An 18,385-nucleotide genomic window follows, 5' to 3' on the forward strand; every position below is an offset into this window, starting at 1 on the left:
CTTAAAACTTATAAGAGTGGGAGGCCGTTTAGGTAATACTTATTTAAATTACGATCAAAAACACCCTATTTTGTTACCCAGTAATTATAAAATTGTTTATCTATTGTTAAAAAGAGAACACATTCGTTTGCACCACGCAGGTGCTCAAACAGTGTTAGGAAATTTCCGTACTAGGTACTGGCCTATGAACGGTTTAAAAATGATAAAAAAGATTGTTAGATCTTGTCACGTATGCTTTAGGTATAAGCAGAGAAATGCCGAGCAGTTGATGGCAGAATTACCTGCCAATAGGGTAACGCCCAACCGAGCCTTTACAAATGTAATGGTAGACTATGGGGGTTATTTTCAGATTAAAACTTCTACATTGCGAAAGGCCTCATTAGTTAAATGTTACATGGCAGTTTTTGTATGCACGGTTACAAAAGCCGTTCATTTGGAATTAGTTTCCGATTTGTCTACAGAGGCATATATAATGGCACTAAAACGTTTTGTAAGTAGAAGGGGGTTGCCGAAATCTATTTTGTCAGATAACGGTACGTGTTTTTGGGGATGTCGAAACAAATATAAAGAATTAAAAACTTTTTTCCAGAAGTCGGAGGTAAAGGCGGAAATAAAGAATTATTGTTTAAATAATTTCATAGAATTTAAATTTTTAACACCTCAAGCACCCCATCAGGGTGGCTTACATGAAGCTGGCGTAAAAAGGGCCAAATATCACATTTATAGGATGTTAGGTGATACTAAATTAACTTTCGAACAATTCTATACGGTGCTAACCCAAATAGAGGCCGTAATGAACTCTCGCCCTCTGACACCCATCTCCAACGATGCAAATGACTTAAGTAGTCTCACCCCGGGACATTTTCTAATAGGAGAAAGTCTAGTGAATTTACCTGAAAGGGATATTTTAAATGTTAATGAAAACAGACTGTCTGTATACGAAAAGTTAACTCGAATTCAACAAACCTTTTGGAAACGCTGGAGTTTAGACTATTTATCTGAACTCCAGGCCCGTAATAAGTGGTATTTAGAGCGGGACAATTTGAAATTGAATGACCTAGTCTTACTAAAAGACGATAATTTGCCACCAATGAAATGGAAATTGGCAAGAGTAATAAAAATACATCCGGGTTCGGACGGTAAGGTGCGAAATGTGGAAGTAAGGACATCTACTGGTATATATACCAGACCCATTACTAAATTATGTATTCTACCTTTAGAAAAGGAGATGCTGGCTTTCGAGAAGGAAAGTCTGGTAAATATGACTAAAATAGTAGACTTAAAGGGAAAATGTAACATCAACTTCGAAAGGGTTACGGCCTGAGGTTCCGAGGGGAACAAAAATTTCTTCCGAAATTGGGTCTTGGGAATTTCCCAAGCCGGGGGAAAAATGTTACGGTTCTGTAACGATAAAATTTTTAAATAAAATATAATATTAATAAAAAGAAAATAAAGCACGCCGCTGTTCAAATGTTAATAAAGGAATTATTTCTGTGGTCATATCAAGGGGTCTTTTTCTAAAGTGTAAGAATAGTTATCTATTGCGTATGATACGAATTAAAGCGAGATGGACATGTCTCGCCCAAATATCAGAACTAGTTTAGCAGCGTATACAAAAAATATGGATGGGCTCGTCCAAGGTTACTTAATAGCAAGAAATGAAAAACAAAAAGACATTCGAGAGAAGACTGGCGAAGTGAAATGTTGTCATGTTGATGAAATGGATTATGCCGCAATTCCGGCAGTTAAAAATTACTTCTAATAATCGTTAATATTAGTGCTAGTGTAACGAACTTAGTATGCACGTTCTGTGTAAAAAGTTAAAGTGCTGAAGGTGAAATGGTAGATGGTTTTACAACAACTTTTGGAAAAGCAAGGTAAATTTTACCCAATATAAAATGCAGCATAGGGCATAGCTAAAATCTAGGCCAACGAATAATTCGACACCTAATAAGAGTCCGAAGAACATCAATAAGTAGACTATTGTGCTTTCTTTTTCTTTAAAAAACCTAGGTTTCGGTAACGCGCTAAGGCCTTTAAGAAAATAAAAAATATACAATATGACTGAACAAATTTCTCACCAATCCGCAGTTTTTTAGTAGTTTTATTCAATCATTTTTTGCAATAAATCGTTTATACAGATTGGATTTTACTAAGTTCTAATATTGCATTTAAAAATAGTATTCAGTAAATAAGTTAGTATTAACATTAAAATTCAACTATAACTAACCTAACTAAAACCTTTAGGGTTTAAGGATAGGATAGAATTGTCCAGTCCTATCGTATAAATAGGTTGGTACCAATCCTTAGGGTATGTAAATGTTTATTTCTTTATGTAGGTATTTAATGATTGAAATACATTATGTCATTTTACCTAATCTACACAAGAATTTGTTATATTATTTTATATTAAACCGACTTTCATAATTTATTGGATTTTATTTCTAGACATAGTTTGTTGTTGGATTTACAGGTTGTCCTATTAGAATATGAAAATTTATATTCAATAATACAGGGTTTCTCAGGGTACCTAGTGATTCGTTAACATTATCAGTTGGTCGTAATTACTGAAACTCTGGGTGGTCCACTAAATCGAAGGGTCTTCAAGCGAAGAAGTAAAAATCGCAAGGAACTGTGGGACAGTGAAGTCTTTTTCTGGGTTTAGAATTTTACTAATCACCGGGGTTGGCTTGGTATCACTGTTCTCCCACAACAAATATTAAAAAGAGAGATAGAAAAAGAAATCAGATGGAGAAAAAAAATAAGATGGAAAGAAATGAAAAAAGTGATACAGTGAAAAAAAGAAAAATACAGTACGATATAAAGAGACACAAGACAAATAAGAAAAAAAGATAAAGCATGTATGCGGCTATATAGAATCAGAGGATGAGAAATGGAGAAAAGGAGAGGTAAAAAAAACCAAAGTGAAGGAAAATGTGGACAGGACAAGAGGATTTAATCATAAATCCTCCTGCCTCATCTCTCCAGTACTATTCTTATGTAAGTTACTCGCGCAGGGTGTATGATGAGGTAAGAAATGGAAATAACGTGGAAGAAAAAGGGGGAAAGACAAAAATAAATCGAATAATTAAGGAATAAATGAACGAAAGGAATAAAGGTAATGGTAATACCAATATTGTAAGACAGAAAGAAAGGAAGATAAGAAAGACAAGAAAAAAGAAACTGTGCGAAAAGGTGAGATAGAAGAAAAAAGGAATTGCCTGCATATATAAAGGAAAAGGATTGCCTGCATATTCATATCTTTCCCTAAGGAAAAACAATTAAGAGCAAGGAGAAATATTGCAAGATAAACATCTAGAAAGATGTGGAAGAAAAGAGAAAGATGAATGCAAAAAAAGGAGATAAAAAAGGAATAAATAGATACGTGGAAGAAATAAAAATGAAAGGAAGATTAACCAAGCAGTGGGCCATAAAGTGAAGAAAAAAACAAAGAAATAGAATCAGTGAACAAGAAAGAGAAGAAAAAGAAAAAGAAGGATTAAATATGGGAGGAATGAAAATATGAACGAAAAAAGGTAGAAACACTGACATATAAAAAGAGACATTAAAAAATACAAGAAAGATAAAGGATGGAGGCACTATAAAAGAAAAGAAATTTTGAGAGTAATTAATATACTACATGTATTGGTTTATTTATTTAAATATGTTTTTGGCAAAATTATCCGTAAATACTTCTAATACTTACAGGTTCCTTCCCGTCCATGATATCCATCCATGCTTTCCTGTCCTGATCTGATAGTGCTTGAAATGTAAACGTGACACCGGGTTTTTCGTCAGACACCAAGTCAAAACAAAATCGTTTTTCAATGGAATCTGACATCCGTCTTACGCATGACGATATGACCATTTTGTCTGGCGGTGAAAGCTGTAAAGAAGGATATGTTTTGTAAAAATATATGAATGTCTTCCAAAAAATGTTAAAAATTAATTATTCTTTCAAAAATGTCAGCAGAAATATTAAAAACCCTTAATTATCTTAAAAGACGAAGTCGGAGGATCAAAAGCGTAAAAACCATGTTGAATGGTACTGTAATAAATCTCAAAACATTCAAATGATATTTGAACTGAATCTCAGTAATTGGAACTGAATGTTAGAGTAACAAGACAAAGATATCTTAAGAGGGTAAGCGCAAAATTTTGGGTCAATGCTTTTTCAAGTCACTAAAAACTTCTATAATGTTTACAGGGGTGAAGAAAAAATTAAGTGTGATTTTTAATTTCAAATATCTCATTAAAAAAAAACTTTTTGTTTATTCTAAGGGACTCTCGGCCCTCGGTAATAATGTAACTTTTCATTCTGCGTTTAAATTTTTCAAAAATATTTATTAGTTTTCTCAGGATGTGAAAAAAATGAATGCATTTAAAAAGCATTGGCACGAAATTTTGCGCCTATCCTCTTAAGGGCACTTCTACTTTATAAATTGGAAAAAAAGACAATTTTTAAATATGAAACAAAAAAAAACTATTACATGTATGGTCACAATGTTTTCTATTCATTGTTAAAAAGGTTTTGAGGTAAACAAAAAAAATTGACACTTGTTTGGTTTGTAGTATTTTCGTTTCAAGCCGTAGATCATAAAACACCGAAAAAGATTCTTAATCTTTTTGCGTCTCTGAGATTGATAATATAAACATTTTGGAGTGTGTTTACAATAAACAAATTGCTCTTTCGTTTGATCTCGATTCCTTCTGATATTTGCGCAGGAAATAATTAACGATTTTTCTGCTTATGCGGACAAGAGAATGATTTTGCGCTTTCATTGTGGAAGTCCGAATTTTGTCATCGGGACTTCGATGTTAGTAGCCGTAAAGCGCAATGGAGGGACTTCACAAGTAAAGATCGTTTTCGTGAAGTTTTGGAACAATCGGCAAAGTTTAGTTTCGTAACCATTTCAAAAGAGCTTAACATGCAGTATGGCAATCTTTATAAATTGAGTTAATAACCGTTTGTTGTAAGCTGTAACCTGTGACAAGGGATTTGGCGTCTGAGTTTTAAGTAAGTCCATGGTTTTATCCATCCATTTTGTGTGTCCAAAGGTCAGATTTAATAAAGAGGAAGAAGAAAACCCGGAAGACGAAAGCTGAGAGGTAAGCGGAGCAGACGAGAGGGAGGAGGATCCACCAACGATCCTGGAAGTTAAAGACGCTGTAAACAAACTAGCCAGAAACAAATCACCCGGAATAGATAATCTCCCAGCGGAATTATATAAAGAAGGTGGCCACGATATCATAATAGCGCTACAGCAGCTTATAAAAGAAATATGGATACAGAAGTCCCTTCCCAATGATTGGAATATTGGAATACTTTGCACCATACACAAAAAGGGAGATATCTTTGAATGCTCTAACCATCGAGGAATTACGCTCCTAAATGCAGCGTATAAAATATTCTCGAATATACTATGCCATCGTATGGCACCATATGCAGAGCGAATAATAGGACAATACCAGGCTGGTTTCAGAGGTGGTAAATCAACAATTCATCAGATTTCAACCCTAAGACAAATTCTAGAGAAAACACTGGAATACGGTGTAGACACGCACCACATATTTATAGACTACAAGGCAGCCTACGACTCTGTAAATAGAAGAGAATTGTTTAGAGCAATGATAGACCTAGGAGTACCAAATCAGTTGGTAAGTTTAACCAAACTAACCCTTGAAAAAGTTGAATGCAAAGTACGAATCCAGGGGAAACTCTCTGAATCTTTTAAAACAAATAACGGGCTACGTCAGGGAGACCCACTCTCCTGTATACTATTCAATCTAGCTCTGGAAAAAGTAATACGTACGTCACAAATCACAACTACCGGTTCAATATATAACAAATCTGTGCAAATTTTAGCATATGCTGATGATATCAATATTGTTGGGAGAACGGAAAACGCAGCACGAGAGGCGTACGTAGCATTAAAGGAAGCGGCTACAAAAATGGGTTTAATAATAAACACCAATAAAACAAAATACATGAAAATAGGTACGCAACCACAAACACTACGGCCACTTGTTATAGAAAATGACGTCATCGAAGCAGTTAACGAATTTGTATACCCGGGAACGCTCGTCAATACTGAAAATGACACTACCGCAGAGATAAACCGCAGAATTTGCACGGCTAATAGATGCTATTTTGGGCTTAATCTCCTTTTTAAATCTACAGTTATATCAAGAAATACAAAAGTAAAACTCTACAAAACAATAATACGCCCAGTCCTAACATATGGTTCAGAAACTTGGACTTTAACAAAAAGCAATGAAAGCATGTTAGGATGTTTCGAAAGAAAAATACTAAGGCGTATCTATGGAGCGGTAAATGAAAACGGTGTCTGGAGAAGACGATACAACTTCGAACTCTATAGGATATACCAGGAACCAGATATCGTAAAACACATAAAGATAGGACGTCTGAGGTGGGTAGGCCATGTAATGCGGATGGAGCAAACCGACCCAGCTAGAAAAACGCTCCTTGATAGACCTATTGGTCAAAGAAGAAGAGGAAGACCCAGAACAAGATTCCTAGATAACATCGATGAAGACATGAGAAATATGGAAATACGTGCTTGGCGGAGGAAGGCGATGGATAGGGACGACTGGAGAAAAATTCTTGGGGAGGCTAGGACCCACACAGGGTTGTAAAGCCAAAATGATGATGAAAGGTCAGATTTTGATTGTTTTAAGTTTGTGGGAAAATGCTTTTTGTTCAAATGTAAGGTAAGAAACTTTTTTAAAAATTTAAAAAGAAATAATTAGCCAGTGAAACAAGTAGTTTTGTTAAATTTTTCTAAATAAACATTTATTGTTAATACAATAAGATTGTCATATTTTAGTTTCTTTTAAAAAAAATTAACCTTTGATAATTAATTAATAATTCAGAAAAGTTTGGTGTTTCATTTCGACATATGACAGTTAGTACACTTTTTTCTGCCATTTTTAAAGTCTGTTTTGTTAAAAGGTTTAATTTAATATTTGCTGATAAATTTAGATATTTTTTGTAATAACTGTTTATGTACAATAAAAATAAATATGTAATTTTTCTCTTTAAATTATGAGTAAAAAAATTATTTCTTTTAAAAGGATATTTATCCTTATCATTATCATAAAAGAGGTAATTCAAGAGATCAAAAGTATGAAAACTACGTTCAACCATAAAAGCAGAAGATTCCATTCTGGCAAATAAAAACATATAAAACAGCAAAGACGAAGTCGTTAAATGCGCAATTTAACAATTTTTGTTAATTTTTTTGTTTAAAATTGATTTTTTGTTACTTTTGGACAACAAATTTTCCATTGATAGTTAAAAATCTAAAATAAAACGTAATTTTTCATGTCAAATATGGTACAACTTGCCAAGAAAGCTATAAAATTATCTTATTACATAAACGACGAATAAAAAAACCAATGCTTGAAGAAATTGTGTAAATACACTTACCGTTTTTGTCGTCAGCTGATTATAAGGAAGCATGCTGAATACTTTGGTTTCTTTGTCATAACTACAGTAATGCTTTGTCCATGTGGTACCAAAGGCTTCTAAAAATATAAATAAAAATACGCATGAAGTACTGATAATGAATAAAAATAAAAAATTTGGCTATAAAACGATCGCAAAATTTCCAGTCACTCTATATATTAAAAAACATTGGTGAAAGCATGCGACCTTGTTTCACTTCAGATCATGTCTACTTTATTATTAATGTTAATTTACTTACTTTTTTCTAATAAAAATAGATATCCTTCTCGACATCCTTTGGCATTCCTTATGGGTTCATCTTGTTTCTGTACTTCGGACATACGTTTCTTTAATTGTTGACTAAAACCATCAAAATTGTTACGCGTTTTTTGGATCTTAGCTTGCAAGTCTTTCCAGTAAGGATCACAGTCTTTTTTCAATTCATAGCCCTACAATATAATATTATGCATGAAAATATGAAAAATATTTACGATGAACGTCATATGACTCACTTTTTTACAGATAACATTTGTTCGACTCTTAGTTTGGACCTTCTTGACTTGACAATTAATTGCTCTCTTTTTGCTCGAAGAACACAAGAAGTTTCGGCTATAAACCCATCGTTTCACGTATTTCGCTCCACTTATTTTTACTTTAAGAAGAGGAAATAGTCGGAAATAGTAAATAAATACTGTATTTCAATTTAAAGACCATTAATTTCAAGCGTGTTGATTTTTTGAAATATGACAGTATATTTCCAACATACACCACGATTTCATTGACAAATAAAGATAATTTGAACATTAAAAAAGTAATTTTTAATAGTTACCTGATGATAGAAAGTAAACCAAGAGTAAATAAAAGTTAATAGCGTTTCTACAAATTCAAATTTTTTCCTCTCGTGAACTTCTTGTATTAAGTAGACATAATCCATACTAGCAGCATAAAAATGACGTTCAGCCATATCCACAGATGCATCAGCCTAAAAATAAATAACAAATTAAACTTTAGAATTGTGCATGTTTTTTTTATATGGCTTTGGCAGTTTGCCATACAGCCAGCATTGTGCATGTTACGTACACGAGATCCAACATTACGATAAAGCTAGTCTTTCAACTACTTAAAAATGGTTGCTAATGATAAATAATATATTATTTATTTATGAAGCTCAACAAAGCTAAAAAGTTTACATTTGCCAATAAATTAACATTTACATTTTATTTTAACTATACATTTAATATTTCTTATAGTCTTTTTATACATTTCTTAGTCACTTCCTTCCATTGCTTTCTGTCCAATGATTTTTCTTTCCAATTCTCAATATTAATTTTTTCTAAGTCTTCCTATATGCTGTCCTTTCATCTCTTTCTTGGTCTACCTTTCCTTCTTTTTGTAGTGACTTTCATGAGAGTACCATTTTCGGCATTCTTTACTTTCCCATTCTTTCAATGTTCCTAAATATCGCTTGACTTAGTCTGTTTATATAATTGTTTAAGTTCTTTATTATTTCTTCTTTTCCATTGACTATCTATTGGTCACCCTTTGTACTATCTGGACCATTTGGACATCTTAACCCTAGAATACTAACCATCGTAATTTTTACGACGCCAATGTCATTGTTGTAGGATATTGTGGAAGGGGTACACCAGTATCTCTCGCCCGCTCATCTATTCTTACATTAGTGTATATCGAAACGTTTTACAAGTACAGTGACGCCTACACTATTAGTGAAGTACCTGCAAATGAGCACAGCTTCGTAAATATTACGAAGGTAAGTGGTAACGTTATAATTGCCAAAAACAACGATATTGTCAGTTTTTATTTTTTTTATTGTCAGTTTTTATTTTTTTATTATCAGTTATTTTTTTATTATCAGTTTTTATTTTTTTTAGTGTGAAATATGAATATGAAACAGAGAGACATGCACAGGCCCCTCACGCAGCGGGAGTTGGAAGCTGAGTTGCAATTGTGCCTGGAAGAAATTTGGCCAGATGAATCAGATAACAATTCTGATAAATCGGAAAGTGGATCTGAAACAGAAGATGTCGTTTTAGAAGCATTCAGTCCATCTGAATCAGAGTTCGAACCATCAAGCGAAAACGACTCAGATTCCGACCATGACTTGCCATCCACTAGTAAGAAAAGAAAAAGAAGTTCTAAAAAGAGTAATGAGTTGGAAAAACAGTTTACTTCAGTGTTTCCAAGAAAAGAAAGTAATGGCTCTAAAATCGACAAGGAAAATAAATGTCCTGCTCAGCAAACTCTACCAAAAGAAGAAAAATCTCCAGAAATTGCAGCTAAAGAGAAGCAAATTCGGTTGCCGTCGAGTCTAAAAGGTAAAAATGGACACAGATGGTCCTCTCAACCAAAGGCCGCAACTAAAACTCCAAAACGTAATTTCGTACATTTTGTTCAAGGCCCCACTAATAAAACCAAGGAAGCACAAACTCCCTTAGATGCTTTTCATTGTTTTATGAGTCCAAATTCACTGGAAAAAATTCTAGAATATACAAATGCCGAAATTTCTGTTAGGGCACAAAAATATAAAGTCGAAAAACTTACAAACTCGAAAGTGAATATTGACGAATTGCATGCACTCCTAGGACTACTTATTTTTGCTGCTGCCCAAAAAGACAATCATTTAGCGACAAGACAAATGTTTGATGACAAAATTTCTGGTGCGATATATAAAGCAACTATGGGCCGGGAAAGATTTGAATTTCTTGTAGAATGTTTACGTTTTGATGATAAAATATCTAGACCACACAGAAAGGAAACAGACCTATTAGCAGCCATTCGTGAAATATGGGATGATCTTATATAGAACTGCAAAACGTCCTATAAGCCCGGATCATACCTAACAATCGATGAGCAGCTACTGGCTTTTAGGGGAAGATGTCCTTTCCGGATGTATATCCCAAACAAGCCAGCCAAATATGGACTGAAAATAGTAATGCTGTGTGACGTAGGTACCAAATATATGTTCGATGCAGAATTGTATTTAGGAAAGGGAACTAAAACCAATGGACAGCCTCTAGGAGAATATTATGTAAAACAATTAACTCAGGGTGTATACGGAAGTAAGCGTAACATAACCATGGATAATTGGTTTACGTCAGTACCACTAGCAACGGAGCTCTTAAAACCTCCTTACGATTTAACTATTGTTGGTACCCTACGGCAAAATAAAAGAGAAATACCTCCCGAGATGATAAATCTCAAAAATCGTGAAATTGGTCATTCCTTATTTTGCTTTGATGGTGAAAAAACAATGGTATCCTATAAGACAAAAGTAAATAAGTCTGTGCTTCTTCTGTCGACAATCCACAATGGTCCAGTAGAATGTGATCGAACAGGAAAGCCAGATATCATTAAATTTTATAATGCAACCAAGTACGGAGTAGACACATTTGACCAAATGTGCGGAAACATGAATATTTCCAGAAAAACACGAAGATGGCCTCTTTGCCTGTTCTATGGCATGTTAAATATAGCTTGCATAAACTCTTGGATAATTTATAATCATAACCAACAACGACAGCAGAACAAAAAACCATCACCCGAAAAAAATTTATGGCCATTTTGTCTGAACAACTGACTAAACCTTGGCTACAGCATCGTGTAAATTGGCCAACTTTGAACCGCTCGGTAAAGTTACTTATTGAAAATATTTTAAATCTGGAGCCGCAGCAAGAACGAATATGCCCTACTGTGTCAAAACGTGCCATGTGTCAATTTTGTCCGTCTAAAAAACGTCGAATGACAACTGATCATTGCGAACACTGCCGACGTCCATTTTGTGGTGAACATCGCGCCCTTTATTGTCAGCAGTGTAGTTCTAAAATTTAGAATTTATATTTTTTTGTGATTTTCAGGTTTTAGAAACATCTCTTTGTTCAAAATAATTTGTAAAATTACGTTAAATAAAATACTTTTTCAGTGACCACATTTTTTTTCTCAGCGTAGTAAATTTTACGATGGTTAGTATAAATGAAGGTAAAAATAAGGTTAGTATTCTAGGGTTAAATAAGGTAAGGGTAAGGGTGCGAAGAATCTCCCACTTGGTCAATTTTGTTATTGAAATGAGTGAGACTATTTTTATGACCGGTGTAGTAGGCCGTGTGCGACTACTGATACACAAAATTAAACTGCGTCTACTGAAAGTTTAATTTAGTAACTAATAGTTTTTCACGTAAAACATTTATGAAATCCTTACAGTTGTTAGGTTTTCTTCGATATTTCATTCATTAGAATATGAAGACGATTGATCAGTATCATTTCCTCAATTTTTTAACATATCTACAGTGATGCCATGGTGTCAATACGATATACCATTTTGTCCATGAGATTTAATATTTATATTTTTCATTTTTTTCTAGTTTGTTACATAGTATTATTAATGACAGCTTCTTACCATCCGTTTATCTCGATCCTCACGTTTTGGAAAAATTGTTTAATAATATTCAAAAGAAATGTATCTATTACACAAATTTTTCATGTAAATATTCAGCGACCTTGTAATCCTCCTACTAATTTATAAAGTCAGCAGACTAAAATTACGATACTTAAGCCAAATGTTTGGTTTTAAAAAATAATTTTAGTATTGTTACCGATAATTAGTTTGGGTATGTAAAAATAAATGTTTTAAAATTTGGAGTTTATATATAGACTAGAATAATGAAACCGCAACACAATGTCACAATGAACAGCAAGTAATGTATTATATAATGAAACAATTTGCTTCTGTGCAAAATTAGCTAGTTAAAAAATATACAGAATATGGCGTTTTTCAATAGAAACGTACTTAATCAATATGTCGAAGATTTGTCTGATTACTTTCTTCAAACGGATTTTTTAATAACAATTTTGATAAAATCTTGAATTTTTTTTAATATCCTAAAATTGAAGCCTCAAACAATTATTGATTGCAATGTGCTAAATACCTCTACAGTCACTGTTTGCGCAAATACAGTTATTTAAATAATCGCTCTCCGGGGTACACAAAAAAAAATAACTTACAAACTATTTGATAGATCTAGTTGAGATTCAATAACTCATTAATTGCCATCATTTCAAGTAGGTATATTACATGTCATTATTCAATAAACCAAAGTTATGAACATTTATGAAAACAACATTTATGAACAACTTGAAAATAAACCCAATTCTTATTAACGCCACTCAAAAATATTACGAACAAAACTTTGCAAGAATTAAAATGGGACAAGAAATCACCTCTAGTTTTCAAACAACAAAGGGACTAAGACAAGGCTGCTTTAGTGAGGGACTAGGCTCACCAAAGAGGCTTTAGTGGCCAAGGGATCCTTAGTGAAATGGAAATGGGTAAAAAAATGTAGAAACATGGGAATACCGGTGGAAGAAAACAAGCTATTTATATACACTTTTCTTTGCGGATGACCAGGTAGTAATTGCCGAAGACAGCTACGATCTTAGCTATAGGGTAAGAAAACCGGAAGAAGAATATGAGGTGGCAGGTCTAAACATGAATATGACAAAATGTGAATATCTCTCAGTGGGAACAGATGAAATATGTGACCTAGTCTTCGAAGACGACAAAATCAAAGGCGTGCAATCCTGCAAATATTTGGGGGTCATTTTCAACAAGAAGGGAAATAGCACAGATAAAATCAGGGAAAGAATAAACAAGGGCAGAGCAGCGAACCTTGCCTTAAACTCTCTTCTCTGGCAAAAAAAACAATTCGACGAGAAACCAAAAAACACATTTACGGTAGTATAGTCCAAAGTATTACACTTTACGGTTCGGAAATATGGGACGTCACCAAAGCTAATAGAAACAAACTTATGACGACAGAAATGGATTATCTGAGACGAAGCTGCGGTAGATCGAAACTGGAGAGAGTTAGAAACAAACAAATAAGAAACGAAATGAAAATGGAGCGAAATATCAATGATGATATAGAAAGAAAACAATTAATCTGGTTCGGGCGAGAAGAAAGAAAGAGGGGACGACCACGGAGAAGTTGGCGCAACGATATTGATGAAGCAATGACGGCAAGAGACTTAGAAGAGGCAACTGCATATGACAGAAAAAGATGGAAATTGGGGGCGTAATAAATCCGTTATTATATATAAACATTTATAATTTACTGCAAAAAAAGGGTTTTTTGCAATTATCTCGCACAATTTTGTATGTATTTATTTAGAAATTCGTAAAGTAAAGAACTTTTTAAGATCTATAACTTTTATTTGAACTATTTTTTCTAAAATGTATAAAAAACGTTTAATAGGCAAAAATTTTTTCACTTTTTGTGATTGTTTAAAAAAAAATAAAGCAAAATTAGCTATACGTCTTCAAGAATTTACCATCAGCTACTCCTCATATACCTTTTAGAACATTCAAAAACCTTTATAAGATTTTTTCAGCTTTTTTTTTACTGGTTTTAAAGGTACAACGACGCGTGTTCTCTGAATGGGCTCTGGAGCAGTTGGAAACTGACCCTAATTTGGGTCTAGATGAATTGGACGTTAATAAACAAAACTGTCGAATTTGGGACGATACCAATTCAGATGAGATCCAAAATCGTTCAAAGCCTCTTGAAAAACTATGGTGTGGTTGATAATTACTCACTTCTTTTGACCTGAACTGGATGATTATGGAAACCAACTACGTGTGTTTTTAACGTACCACACAACCCATGCCACATTGGACGTTATGCACGATCGATTTGAGGACATAGTCATCTCACGTGAATGTGATGTGAATTGGCCCCCGAGATCGTGCGATTTGACACCGTTAGACTCTTTCTTGTGGGAGTTTTCTTAAGTTGTAGATGAATGATAAAATGATTTACATAAAGACAAACTTTTGCTTAGAAAGTAATAAGACAAATGAATAGAACAGAAAAAGATACCGTCCACCTTCAAGAACCACAATGTTAAAAAATATACAATAATTTTTGAGACGAATTCTAAAAATGTATGTCATTTCGTAAAAAAAACTTTGATACGCCACTCTTTTTCGAGTCACCATGTATATTTCAAAATAATTTTAAAATGTACCCTTTAACTTTCGTTTAGCTACAAATATGTTCGCCTCAACGTGACCCATTCTATGTAATCTTTACAACATTTGTTTCAAAGCAATTAATTTAACTTTTTAGTTTTAGTAAGGCACTCCTGTCGCCATAAAAAATAATGAGGAAAGAAACAGTTACTTTCTATATTTAACGCCTCCAAAATAGAGATTAATCCTGTGCATATATTGTAACATATTTATATAATCGGTTTGTTACTACCCGCAATATTTGCATATTGCACAAGAAATTGTGTCATTTTGTTCGGAAGCGTCAGTAATATACACTGCTCAAAAAACTAGACTTATAACAAAAAAACTGTAGACTGAAAAGTTTTATGAACCATACTTTGAAGATATCTATCCGTGAAGACGATCAAGTTAATTAAAATATTAAGAGATAAAAAATCAAAAAACCATCATTTGTCGTAACAGCATCCATTCGCATTAATGGAGAAAGGGGATGACAGGGGAATCTATGATCCTAAAAGGAGTCAGACAAGGTGGCATACTGTCCCCACTGCTGTTTGATCTATATTCTGAGAGAATCATTAAATAAGCTCTACATAACTTGGAATATAGTGTAAAAATTAATGGAAAATTCATAAATGCAATCACATACATACGAGCCCCTTCCCAGATCAGTTGGCCCACCTATGGAATTTGCAGTTTAAGTCCATTAACATAAACAAATTATACTCTACATGTTTTTATAAGTTCCCATATTAATTAATATGGCATTTTTATTAATATTTATTAAAAACCTTACCCTTATGGTTTTTTATTAATTTTCAACAATAAAAAAAATTCACTAAACCCTGGTTATGTATTCACTTATGTCAACATACGTTGATGTTTTTCATAATTACGTTAAATTCAGAGGTAGCTATGGAAAAATGACATCAAAACAATAATAATTGTCAGTTATTGTTAAATGTATTTTGTAATATTGTAAAGCTTTCTGCAGTTTGTGGATTGAACAATGGGTCGAAGTAAAGTTATCGATGAGAAAATTTGTTCAATCATTATTAGATTTTTTTAATTCTGGAAAATCCAATTAGGGAAATCGCGAATATGTTGCAATTGTCATGGTATAGTGTAAGAAATATAGTCAGAAGATACAAAACTACAGGTTCGGTCGTCACAAAACCTAGAAATTTACGAAAAAGTAAAATAACCGAAACAGATCGAAGGGCATTAAGACGCATTATAGTGAAAAATCGACGAGCAAATTACACTCATGGACAAAAATATCGAATATTTTGGAATTTTCCAATTTTTTTTTGTAGTCACTATTATTTCAAAATAATTTTAGATTACTGATAAAACTCATATAGTAGGCTGATGTACTCAACTGGTTTGAAATATTTTGATGTTTATTTTGACTTTTATTCAGTGGTTAGTGTCATTCATACATTTTATTATAAAAATCCTTCTTTACGTAAAGGAAAAATCATACTAATTCGGTTATTTTTAGTTTAATTTATTAAGTTTAATTAAATATTGTTTTGATTTAACTAAGTTTAAAACAAGTATTCCACCAATTCGGTACTGCGATGAAGTCCAAGTAGCGCATATTGTAATTTTGTACGAGGAAGGATATGCACAAAAAGGTATCGCACGACGTCTCAGCAGAACTGAATCTATAGTTTCAAATACTTTAAAAAGGTACCGCGAAACAGGAAATTTTGTAAGAAGGCCTGGTCAAGGACGTCCAAGGTGCACAACCGCAATTGATGACCGTTTTTTTGTTCTTAATTCTACACGAAATGGTTTATTGACATCGATGCACCTCAGAAATGAGCTATTAAATGTAAGACAAGTTAATGCGAGTTCACAAACAGTTAGACGAAGATCAAAAGAAGCAAACTTAAAGCCCAGACGTCCCACCAAAGTTTCACGTCTTCTCCAAAATCATAAAGCTCGTCGTTTGGAATTTGTAAGAACACATATTTAGTGGAATATCGACAACTGGAAAAACGTTCTTTTAACGGAAGCCAGATGGTCAAATCTACCTCTACAAAAGAATTGGAGAACGATTCACCAGCTGCAGTCTCGCCCAGACTGTTGGTTTTGGAGTTGATGGCATAATACTTTGGGAAGGTATTAATTGGGAGGTACGTACCGCATTTGTGAAAGTGATTGGACGGATGACTGGTGATTCTTACGTTTAGAACATCCTGTAAGATCATGTTTTCTCATATGTTAGTTACATTGGATATGAAAGATTCACGTTAATGCACGATAATGCTCGACCACATGCTGCTGCCATAGTGAGTAATTATCTTGATGAGGTCCAAATTCGAAGATTGGATTGGCCACCGTCTAGCTCGGATTTAAATCCGAAATACCGTTCCAAATACGATAGAGCAGCTTCGGCTTGTTGCACAGGATGAATGGAATGCAATTTTCCAAGGATATGTCCAAAATTTACTTACAAGCATGCTGAGAAAGATGCAAGCGGTAATAAGAGCTAGAGGGGGAATACTCGTTACTGATCATGCACTTCTTTCAGTTTAAACCACTTGTTTAAGCAATTTAAATTACCATTTAAGTTTAGAGTAAAATAACTTTATTTACCTAATATTAAACATTTATTTTTTTCACAATTTGCTCCGCATAAAAACTTAAAATTGTTCATTAAACATTGTTAAAATTAACTCTATTTTACAATAAACGACTTGATTGACCAGAATTTATTTTGAAAAAACAAAAATTTGAAAATTCCAAAATATTCGATATTTTTGTCCATGAGTGTATATGGTTTTATAAAGTCACGTTATTGGAAGAAACGTTTCTAGATCAATATGTCACCAAGACGCCCACAAATTAGGATTTGGTACTTACAAAGTAAGTTTTATAGTTGAAAAAATTAGTACGAATTGTTTTTAATTAATTTCATTTTATTTTAGGCTAATAAAAAGCCAATTTTAACATTACAACAAAAGAAAAATAGACTAAGATGGTCAAAAGAGCATAAAGATTGGACTCAGTCGCAATGGGATTCAATACAATGGAGTGATGAGTCCAGATTTGAAGTGTGTGTTGGAGACAGTAGGGGTCGCGTCATTCTCAGGAAAAATGAAGCTTTCCATCCCGACTATCTGAAGAGAAAAGTCAAATTTCCTGAAACTGTCATGATCTGGGGCAACATGTCGTCTAAAGGTGTGGGAAAGTTACATTTTATCGATGGGATTGTAAACACGGACAAATATCTGAATATTTTAGAAGAATCTCTTTTACTGATTCTGGAACACCGTTTAACATCAGCAGAAAATGTTGTCTTCCAACAAGACGGCACAGGTTGTCATTCCTCAAAAAAAAAAGTTTAAAATGGATTGAAGACCATGGCATACCACTTCTGGAATGGGTTTCTAACAGTCCCGAGTTGTCCCCGATTGAGACTTTGTGGAGCGAAATGAAAAAGCATCGTGCCAGGTCCGTCAACGAATTGAAGGAAAAATTGCAAGAAATATGGGATTCGTTTACATTAGAATTTTGTCAGAACTTGGTAAAAACTCAGCCTCGAAGAATTGTGGATGTCATTAAAAATAAAGAGGATGTAAATCAGTGATAAACTTTCACATTTTTTTTTTTTTTGTTAATATTACATATTCTATGCGTTTTTTTTAATTTATTATTATTCTGTTTAATCAATAGTTTTGATTAAGTTATAAAATATTTTCCATAATTGGAAAATTCAAAAATGTTGTTTGATTCATTTTTGATGCTTAGAGTAGACGCGAACTATTTTGCTTTTTCCTTCAACAAGTTTCCGCTAATAGACACTTTGTCCTCTACACTGTCTTAGCCAAATGACCAGACTTTCTGCCAGACAAGGAAATTCACCTTTAGTAGGTATT

The 18,385-nt window shown here is 33.4% G+C and overlaps 2 protein-coding genes across 4 annotated transcripts in view; one reads left to right on the forward strand and one right to left on the reverse strand.

Annotated features, from left to right (window-relative positions):
• Graf (GTPase regulator associated with FAK) overlaps positions 1–18,385 on the reverse strand; it is a 99,261-nt gene that overhangs the window by 44,546 nt on the left and 36,330 nt on the right. For all 3 annotated transcript variants that reach the window (XM_072534117.1, XM_072534118.1, XM_072534115.1), the window contains exons 4-7: positions 8,298–8,450; positions 7,728–7,917; positions 7,451–7,548; positions 3,707–3,886 (exon numbers count right to left, since the gene is read on the reverse strand). In XM_072534117.1, coding sequence (XP_072390218.1) covers positions 3,707–3,886; positions 7,451–7,548; positions 7,728–7,917; positions 8,298–8,450 — 621 coding nt within the window. The remainder of the gene's footprint in view (positions 1–3,706; positions 3,887–7,450; positions 7,549–7,727; positions 7,918–8,297; positions 8,451–18,385) is intronic.
• Positions 8,949–11,006, forward strand: LOC140443065 (uncharacterized). Its single transcript, XM_072534120.1, has 2 exons — positions 8,949–9,239; positions 9,361–11,006. Exon 2 carries the CDS (start codon positions 9,369–9,371, stop codon positions 10,290–10,292), a length of 924 nt encoding a protein of 307 aa, XP_072390221.1. The 5' UTR covers positions 8,949–9,239; positions 9,361–9,368; the 3' UTR covers positions 10,293–11,006.

This window comes from Diabrotica undecimpunctata, chromosome 6 (genome assembly GCF_040954645.1).
Source record: "Diabrotica undecimpunctata isolate CICGRU chromosome 6, icDiaUnde3, whole genome shotgun sequence".
NCBI classification, from domain to species: Eukaryota; Metazoa; Arthropoda; class Insecta; order Coleoptera; family Chrysomelidae; genus Diabrotica; species Diabrotica undecimpunctata.